General features: G+C 47.9%; 1 protein-coding gene across 4 annotated transcripts in view; it reads right to left on the reverse strand.

Moving 5' to 3' along the window:
• Positions 1–9488, reverse strand: part of ECPAS (Ecm29 proteasome adaptor and scaffold) — a 124579-nt gene extending 115091 nt beyond the window's left edge. Inside the window, exon 1 of one of the 4 annotated variants that reach the window (XM_007968436.3) lies at positions 9190–9488. In XM_007968436.3, the coding sequence (XP_007966627.1) occupies positions 9190–9211 (22 nt within the window). In that variant the 5' untranslated portion in view covers positions 9212–9488. Of the gene's footprint in view, positions 1–8564; positions 8688–9189 lie in introns of those variants that run through there. The other 3 variants (XM_007968435.3, XM_037983513.2, XM_037983525.2) reach the window with 3 other exon arrangements.
• Positions 9489–9936: the final 448 nt, after the last annotated feature.

Consider the following 9936-nt stretch of genomic DNA (forward strand, 5'->3'; position numbering starts at 1 on the left):
TACATTTTCACATACATTAATTCTAACAATACTATGAGTGATTCTTGTCATTCCAATTTTATGAGGAAGAAACTGAGACTTGCAAAAGTAAGGTAATTTGTCCAAGATCTCAAATCATAAAGGCAGCATAGGCCAAGTCTCAAACCACACAGCTGATCCCCTTTTCCAGTACTTCACACAGCACCCCCATTCCCATCACAACAGACTTACTCAGCGGTTTTTGTTTTGCATATTTTCTTATCTCCATGTCTCAGCTCAAGCTCTTTTTCCTTTAGCCTCAAATACCATTCTCATTTCTTGAGATTTCCAAAGAACTGTGTTAGGCAGTTTACTTACCATGCTTTGTATAAGTTATTTATATTTGCATATAAATCTGTCTCTGCACTGAATTATAAGCCCTCTGAGGACAGCACCATTCATTATTTACTCAATTTTAAAAGTCTGCTTATTGAATTGAAAAAATATGTGGGCAAAACAAGCCATATAAGATGGGAAGCATCAAGGCCAGGCCTGAAACGAGATCTCAGTGACAGGGATCAAACCATCTGAGAACACTGGCAGTGACGTGACTTCAATTTTAACATCTGTCTTCTGAACAAGGTCAATGCTCCTGTGCCAACTATTCTCACTGACACTGGCCTTTATTACGTATTATAGTTTACTGAAAGCATAATTCAAAACAGAATGTGGTGGGCCAGGTGCGGTGGCTCAAGCCAATATGGGCAGCCGAGGCAGGCAGATCACTTGAGGTCAGGAGTTCAGACCAGGCTGGCCAACATTGTGAAACCCCATCTGTACTAAAAAATACAAAAAGTAGCCAGGTGTGACAGCACACGCCTTGTAGTCCCAGCTACTCAGGAGGCCGAGACGGGAGAAGCACTTGAACCTGGGAAGCAGAGGTTGCAATGAGCCAAGATCGTGCCACTGTACTCCAGCCTGGGCGACAGTGAGACTCTTGTTAAAAAAAAAAAAAAAAAAAAAAAATCAGAATGCAGTGAAAGTAAAAAAATCAGAATGGAAATTAATTTTAAAAAAATAGAACTTTGGGAGGCCGAGACGGGCGGATCACGAGGTCAGGAGATCGAGACCATCCTGCCTAACATGGTGAAACCCCGTCCCCATCTCTACTAAAAAATACAAAAAAACTAGCCAGGCGAGGTGGCGGGCGCCTGTAATACCAGCTACTCAGGAGGCTGAGGCAGGAGAATGGCGTAAACCCGGGAGGCAGAGCTTGCAGTGAGCCGAGATCCGGCCACTGCACTCCAGCCTGGGTGACAGAGCGAGACTCTGTCTCAAAAAAAAAAAAAACAGAAATATCCGTGGTCATTTTCCATCTTAAATTTCCAATTTGGTTAAGTAACCAAAATGTAAATGATACAGGCTTGCCTTGGCCTTTCTACAAAGATCAGCTCAGAAGTCTGTATTCTGGTCATTTAAGCAATTAACTCTTAGGGGCTATTTCACCATGGCCACAGAATCATGTTCAACACAGAGCGTCCCACGTCTCATCCTCTAAAAGAGTCACCAGGAGTCCCAGCACTAGCAGAGGCTCTCTCAGAAGACACTTGACATGCTGATTATATGGCCAACTTTTGCAGCTGAAGTTTCCCACAGCTATGTCAAATGGTCAAATTGAATAGTGCATCCTTTAAGATTACACGTCGTTGCTCCTTCATGAGTCGCCTTTATCCCAACCAAGATCAGATTCTAAGGATGCCTTACTTATAATTATAAAGCCCAGAATACGAAACCACTAAACAGCTGACCAGGTGAAAAGTATCAAATGCTTCTTTCCCTGTCGGAAATCTCTCAATCCACTGCTGAAATATTAACTATAATGTCAACTTCTCCATAAAGTGGCAGAAGATAATATTAGCAGAAAAACTAGCCACATGTCTTACACTGAATTTCATTTCATTTGCAATAGTCATAATCACTCTAAGCATAAGAAAAGAAAGCTACAGGCTCTGACCTTAACTAATTTACAAACTAGATTTCAGAACTGCCTTTAACAGTCAAAACTAATGGTTTTGTTTTTTGGCAACTTACTCAAAAATCTACTATGTTCTGTTCAACAACATCAGAATATTTTTTTCTTTTTTCTGAGATGGAGTTTCACTCGTTTCCCAGGCTAGAGTGCAATGATGTGATCTCAGCTCACCACAACTTCTGCCTCCCGGGTTCAAGCAGGAGTCTTACTCTGTCGCCCAGGCTGGAGTGCAGTGGCACAATGTTGGCTCACTGCAACCTCTGCCTCCCAGGTTCAAGTGATCCAAGTAGCTGGGACTACAGGCATGTGCCACCACAACCAGCTAATTTTTGTATTTTTAGTAGAAACAGGGTTTCACAATGTTGGCCAGGCTAGTCTTGAACTTCTGACCTCAAACCTCAGGAACTCCAAACCTCAGCCTCCCAAGTAGCTGGGATTACAGGCATGCGCCACCACATCTGCCTAATTTTGTATTTTTAGTAGAGATGGGATTTCTCCATGTTGGTCAGGCTGGTCTCGAACTCCCAACATCAGGTGATCCACCTGCCTCAGCCTCTCAAAGTGTTGGGATTAAGCGTGAGCCACTGCACCTGGCCTTTTTTTTTTTTTTTTTTCTTGAGACAGAGTCTAGCTCTGTCACCCAGGCTAGAGTGCAGTGATGCATTCTCAGCTCATTGCATCCTCCAGTTCCCGGGTTCAAGCAATTATCCTGCCTCAGCCTCCCAGGAGGCTGGGACTACAGGCGCATGTCAAAACACCCAGCTAATTTTTTTGTATTGTTAGTAGAGATAGGGGTTTCACCATGTTGGCCAGGCTGGTCTTGAATTCCTGTTCTCAAGTTATCCACCAGCCTCAGCCTCCCAAACTGCTGGGATTACACGTGTGAGGCACGGCCCAGCCCCAAATGCCACATTTTATACACTATAGAAGGTTCTTTCTGGATACTAGTCAGACACCGAAAAAAAAAAAAAAAGCCATCTTGATCTTGTTATGAACTATATATTCTCCCATGCAGGAATAATACAGTAGTAGTAGGGCAGAATTAATACAAATTTTGGAATCAGAGAATCTAAGTTCAAGTTCTAACTGTCTAAGGAGGGTAGCTCTACCCCAAGACAGTAACAGTACCAAACTCACAGGGTTGTTTTGAGAATTCAATTAGTTGATACATGCAAAACAATGAGAACACACAGTAAACACACAATACATAAACAGCTTTACCATTATTCTATTATAATCACTGACTCAAACATGAAGTTTGTGAAAGGATAACAAAGCTAACAAGTCTCAGCCCAAAATTAACCTGCCTATTTTTGGCAACCTTTTTTTTTTTTTTTTGGAAACAAGGTCTCGCTTTGTCACCCAGGCTAGAGCCCAGTGGTATGATCGAGGCTCACTGCAGTCTTGACTTCCTAGACACAAGCCATCCTCCTCACTCAGCCTCCCAAGTAGCTGGGACTACAGGCGCATGCCACCACACAAAGCTAAATTTTATATTTTTTGTAGAAACAAGGTTTCACCATGTTGCCCAGGCTGGTCTTGAACTCCTGGACTCAAGTGATCTGCCCGCCTCGACCTCCCAAAGTGCTGGGATTACAAACTTGAGTCACCACATCCAGCCTTCTGGAAACTTTCATGCTCAATGATATTACTCAAAAAAATAAAGAAAGAAAGAAATAGGCTGGGCACAGTGGCTCACGTCTGTAATCTCAGCACTTTGGGTCAGTTTGAGACCAGCCTGGCCAACATGGTGAAACCCCATCTCTACTAAAAATACAAAAATAAGTCAGGCGCGGTGATGCGCGCCTGTAATCCCAGCTACTCAGGAGGCTGAGGCAGGAGAATCGCTTGAACCCAGGAGGCAGAGGTTGTAGTGAGCTGAGATTGCACCATGGCACTCCATCCAGCCTGGGCAACAGTGCAAGACTCCGTCTCAAAAACAAAATAATAAATAAACAAATAAATAAAAAAGAACCCTAACAGTCAATTTTGCTTCTCCTACAAAGTGTGGTAGCAGACATAACTGAAAGTTGCAGATTTCATTTAAATTGATGTGACGTAAATTACTTCAAGTGCAAGAGGGAAGATGTTCACTCGAAATCTATAGAAATGCAATTTTACCAGCTACACATCTCAAAATAACAGACCTGGGAATCACAGACGATGTTACTTTAGTATTATCCATATCATACAGTCATATATTTTGGTCCTTCCTTATCTGTTTAAACATATTCTTCCTCTTCCTCAATAGTACTGTAATTCCTTTGGCGGGCTTGGGTGTCTCTTTTGTACCCAACAGCAACGATAAACAACAGTCAAACGGTTGGATTAAGGTAACATCTAGCTGAGAATCTGGCAATGCATCTGATTTGAACTGTTCATCACGCACACTCTGACCATGGTGCAAAGAGGTAAGATGGCCTCAAGTATGGCTGTGACTGTATACTAGAAGCTGAGGACACGGGGACTACTTTCCAGCTTCAGGACCCAGGGGACCTAAGAAGCCTGTTTCTCTCTCCAAAAAGCAGCAATAATAATGTTACCTACCTTTCAGGATTATTCTGAGGAAAAATACACACAAAGCATTTAAAACAATGCTGGTGCTGAAATATTTAGGGGGAAGGTGTGTTGATGTCACCAATTTACTTTGAAATGCATGAAAAAAGATAGAGTAGTAAGTACTTAATACCACTGTACACTTAAAAACTGTTAAGGTAGGCAGGGCGCAGTAGCTCACACCTGTAATCCCAGCACTTTGGGAGGTCACGATCAGGCAGATCATGAGGTCAGGAGGTCGAGACTAGCCTGGCCAACATGGTGAAACTCTGTCTCTACCAAAAAAAAAATTAGCCGGGCGTGATAGCGAACACCTGTAATCCCAGCTACTCAGGAGACTGAGGCAGGAGAATCGCTTGAACCCAGGAGGTGCAGGCTGCAGTGAGCCAAGATCACGCCATTCCACTCCAGCCTGGGCGACAGAGCAAGACTCTGTCTCCAGAAAAAAACAACAAAAGAAAAATTGTTAAGGTGGTAAATGTTATGTTATATGTATTTTATTACAATTTTTTTTAAAAAGTTAACTTACGGTGGCTCACGCCTGTAATCCCAGCACTGTGGGAGGCCGAGGCAGGTGGATCACGAGGTCAGGAGTTCAAGACCAGTCTGGCCAAGATGGTGAAACCTCGTCTCTACTAAAAATGCAAAAATTAGCTGGGCGCAGTGACAGGCGCCTGTAATCCCAGCTACTCAGGGGGCTAAGGCAGGAGAATTGCTTGAACCCAGGCGGCAGAGGTTGCAGTGAGCCAAGATCGCGCACCACTGCACTCCAGCCTGGGTGACAGACTGAGACTCCGTCTCAAAAAAAAAAAAAAAAAAAAAGGTTTTAACAATTTTTAAAAATCTACTGAGATGGACAAATGACGAAGTTTGCTGTAATAGTAAATATGATAAAGTTATTTGACTATCAATTGCAGAATCTAGGTGGTGCGTACATAAATGTTCACTTTCAACTTTTCTGTGAGTTTGAAGGTTTTTTTTACAATAAAATGTCAGTGGAAGAGAACAATGCTGGCATCTAGTAGTTTGCTTTTACTATCATCTACTAGTCATAAATAATAGAAAATATTCAGATAATTCTTTTTTTAGTAAAATTCTTAAAAGCACTTTTTTTTTTTTTTTTTTTCCTTCTGAGACAGTCTAGCTCTGTTGTCCAGGCTGGAGTGCAGTGGCACGATCTCAGCTCACTGGAACCTCCACCTCACAGGTTCAAGTGATTCTCCTGCTTCAGCCTCCTGAGTAGCTGGAACTTCAGGCACATGCCACCACACCTGGCTAAATTTTGTATTTTTAGTAGAGACAGGGTTTCACCATGTTGGCCAGCCTGGTCTTGAACTCCTGACCTCAGATGATCCACCTATCTCGGCCTCCCAAAGTGCTAGGGTTACAGGTGTGAGCCACCACACCTGGCCAAAAGCACATTTTATCAGCATCTCCTATTTTACTATAGCCATTCTAAAACTAAAAGTGGTTTATATGAAACTTCTTAACCAGTGCACACGTACATGCTTTCAAGTTAAATTATTCTAAGGTATCAACTGCCACGTATTCAGTCTCTCCTGAAGAAATACAGAAACCAGGTCCACAGATATCTATGGCTGACGACCGACAATTTAACTGAACAAAACAAGGAGAAGGCAAGGATTGGAATTATTTGTTCCTAACTTTCTATTAGCTACTAGAGCCAGGAAATCCCTTAACTAACAGCATCTTAAACCAGTACCTGAATGTACAGAAGCACATTGCATAGACACAAATACTTCAGCCACTCCAGAATATCCAATTCTTCCTCTTGTTTTGTTCCCCATTCCTGCTAGCAATTCAGACTTTAATGTGCTTGGTGCTAGCTACAACAGGAACTCAGATGTCATACAGCATAGCAATTGAAAAAAAATCAGACCACCTCACACCCATCAGGATGGTTACTACTGACAATACAGGTAAGTGTTGGCCAGGATGTAGAGAAATTAGAACCCTGTGTGTTGTTGGTAGGAATGTAAAATGGTACAACCACCACTGTCGAAAACAGTACAGTGGTTCCTTAAAAATTTTAAACTAGAATTATCACATGATCCAGCAATTACATTTCTGGGTATGTACCCAAAAGAACTGAAAGCAAGGTCTCAAAGAGATATCTGTACACTCATGTTCACAACAGCATTATTCCCAATAGCTAAAACGTGGAAGGAACCCAAGTGTCCATAGACAAATAGATGGACAAGGAAATGTGGTATATACATACAAGGGAATATCATTCAACCTTTAAAAGGAAGAATTCTGACACACGCAACAACATGGATGAACCTTGAGGACATTATGCTAAATGAAAATAAAACCAGTCACAAATTCTGTATGATTCCATTTACACGAGGTACGAAGAATACTCAGAATCACAGGGACAGAAAGTACAATGATGGTCGCCAGGGGCTGAAAGGAGGAGGGAATGGAGATTTGTTGTTCAACGGGTATCAAGTTTCAGTTTTGCAAGATGAAGAGTTCTGGAGATGGATGGTGGTGATGATCGCACAACAGTGTGAATGCACTCAATCCCACTGAACTACACACTTAAAAATGGCTAGGACGGGAAATTTTATGGTATGTGTCTTTTTATCACCATTAAAACAAAACATGGCACTGATCTCAGAAGGCCTAGTGGTGCTTCCACGTGGAACCGACAGAAGAGCAATCTATTTAGCCGGTTTCTATCTCTAATCGCACCATGAGACCTTGTCTCCTCCGACTCTCCAATCTGCTCAGGATCACACCAAGTGTTTACTTCAGCTTCAAAAAGAGCAAACAGTACTCCTGCTCCACCAGTTCTGTGTCAAAGCAGCAAGGAACTTAATCTCTCCAAACCTGCCTCCTCTTTAAAACAAGGATAATTCCTACCTATCTGCCTCACAAAGTTGCTATGAGGGCAAAAGTGAGATCATGTATATAAAAGTGGCTTTAAACTGACAACCACCAGAGAAACATACATTACGTATATAACTACTTTCATATGGAAATTCAGAAGCGGCTTTAACAACGTAAGCTTCATAAAGCTTGCAACACCTCACCCATGCTTTATTCCTTTATTCCATTTAAAATCCACATCATCTCCAAATAATTACCTTTCTTGTTTTTGCCATAAACTAAAGGACAGCACTGGGAGGGGGGAGAGAAGGAAAGAAAACCCTTGGGTGGAAAAAAAAAAAAAAAACTCAAAACGGAATCAGAAATTATCTCACATGTCCTATGTCCTATGAAAATTCGGTATTTATGATCCCAGCGTGGGCCCGCGGCGCCCCGGAACTACATTTCCCACAAAGCATCGAGGCGAACCCCGGCGGCGGGCGGGGCGGCCTGGGATTCAGGGTGACCACCGCTCTCCCCAGACAGGGACCGCCGTCCCCGAGAAGGCTGCACCGCGTACGCTCGAGGGGGCACTAACTCTCCTTTCTGAAAGCGCTGTCACCCCGTGGTTTCTCCTGCGGTTCGACCGGCGACCCTCTCCGCCCTCCCTGCTCCACCTGAGGGTCACCGCCTATTCGTGACCTTTCGGCTGATTACTAGAGTGTCACAAAAAGGCACCTTCTCCCCTTTCCCGAAAGCTCCATTTCTAGAACTCGCCCAACCGTCGGGGACCCGGGGCTAGGAGGGGTCAGACGGGACGGGTGGACACTGCCCGTCACCCCGGGGCTCCGGCCCTCCCGCCAGCCAAGGCTCGGTGGGCAGGGGGCCGGGCTCCCCCCACCCCGGGCCAGGGCGGATCGCGGGCAGAGGTGGCTCCGCCCGGGGCTCCAGTTTCAATTTCGCAACGTGACGGTGCAAACCTGAGGCCTACAAACGCCAGCGGCGACGGTCCGCGCCCCGCCCGCCCGCCAGGCCAGGGCGCCCCAGCTCCCCGCACGCCGCGGCTGCCGCCCGCCCACCGGGCCTGGCGCCCCAGCCCTCCAGCCCAGATGCGGCCGCCGCCCCCCGGCACCGCGCGGCGCCCGTTCCGGCTCGCGGCCCCAGGTTCGGCCGCGGCACTTACTCAGCTCATCCTGGGAGGCGGAGGCGGCGGCCGCAGCCATGTTGCGCCGGGGAGGGAACGAAGGAGGGGCTGGGGGGGCAGGGCGCGGCCAGGGGGCTCGCGGCTCGCGGCTCGCGGTGCGGCAGGGGCCGCGAGCCGCCTCCGGTCACTCGGCGCGGACCGCGCTGTGCCTCGAGGCCCGCCCGCCGCCGCCGCCTGCGTCCTCCGCGTCGCGAGCGTCGCTCTTCGCTGCCCCCGCGAGCTCGCGACTCGGGCGCTCCCGCAGCCTCGCGCCTCTGCGGAGCCGCTGCCGCCGCCGCCGCCGCCGCCGCCGTCTGTGCGGCCGAATCCCCGTGCGCCAGGCCCGCGCGGCGGCTCTGCGACTCCGCGCCGCGCTCGCCCAACTCACGCCGGTTTTATATTTAGAAAGAGCTGAGCCATCCTCCCAGCGGCCCCCCCGCCGGGCCCCTCGCGCGCCCGCCCGCCCTCGCTCGCTCGCGGCTCGTCCTGCCCACCTGTCGCCGCCCGCCCCGCGTGCGCTCCCCGCGCGGACTCGGCACGCGGCGGCCTGTGCGGGCGGCCCGGCCTAACCGCCCCAGCGCGCGCGCAGAGCCAGCCCACCGCGGCCCCCGCGCGGGCCTCTGACCTGAGTCGGAGCCGGTCTCCATGCCGCGGACGCTACACTCGGCGCCGCGAGGTGAGGGCTGTGGAGTGAGGCGTTCGGCGGGCCGGGCCCCGGGGAGCCGCGCGCCGCAGTCCGTGAGGGGCTGGGCCGAGCGGGCCCAGGCTGCCCTAGCGGCCGGGGGAAATCCTCTAGGCGGGGCCGGAGCGCCCTTTTCCGAGGTCTGCGGCTGTCACGTTGGCTGGGCCCGACCTGGGGAAACACGCCTGTCCAAAGGAAGAGACGTGGACTCAGAAAAGTAGAGCCGGGCTCGGAGTCGGCGGGAGGAAGCCCCGCCCTGCTCCTCCCGCCGAACTTCTCGGCCCCGGCGCTGACTCAGTCCCGGACGAGTCCCTGCGCCGCAGCGGCCCCTGACAGCCCGGTCCTGGTGTGGAGGTTACTGGTGCTCCTAAAACGGCTAGCGGGAGTAGGGGATCCACTCAGCCCTGCAAAAGTTAGATGAGCCAAGATTCCTAAAGTTCACATGGAAGTATCTATGCCTATGTGAGCTTTGAGATTTTGTTCAGATACCCTACGTTCTTTTCGGTCACGAGAGTGATTTATTTTCGATATGCTCATTTTAACTTTCTGCCTTCGCTCTGTCCGTGAGGTCATGTACACTTGCAAAATGAAATTCAAATTCAGGGGTTGCATAATTGCTGTACTTTAAGTGATGGTACTGTCATAACAAATTAGATACAAGATCAGATACTTTTTTCATATAAGAAGAAG

This window comes from Chlorocebus sabaeus, chromosome 12 (genome assembly GCF_047675955.1).
Source record: "Chlorocebus sabaeus isolate Y175 chromosome 12, mChlSab1.0.hap1, whole genome shotgun sequence".
Taxonomy (NCBI): domain Eukaryota; kingdom Metazoa; phylum Chordata; class Mammalia; order Primates; family Cercopithecidae; genus Chlorocebus; species Chlorocebus sabaeus.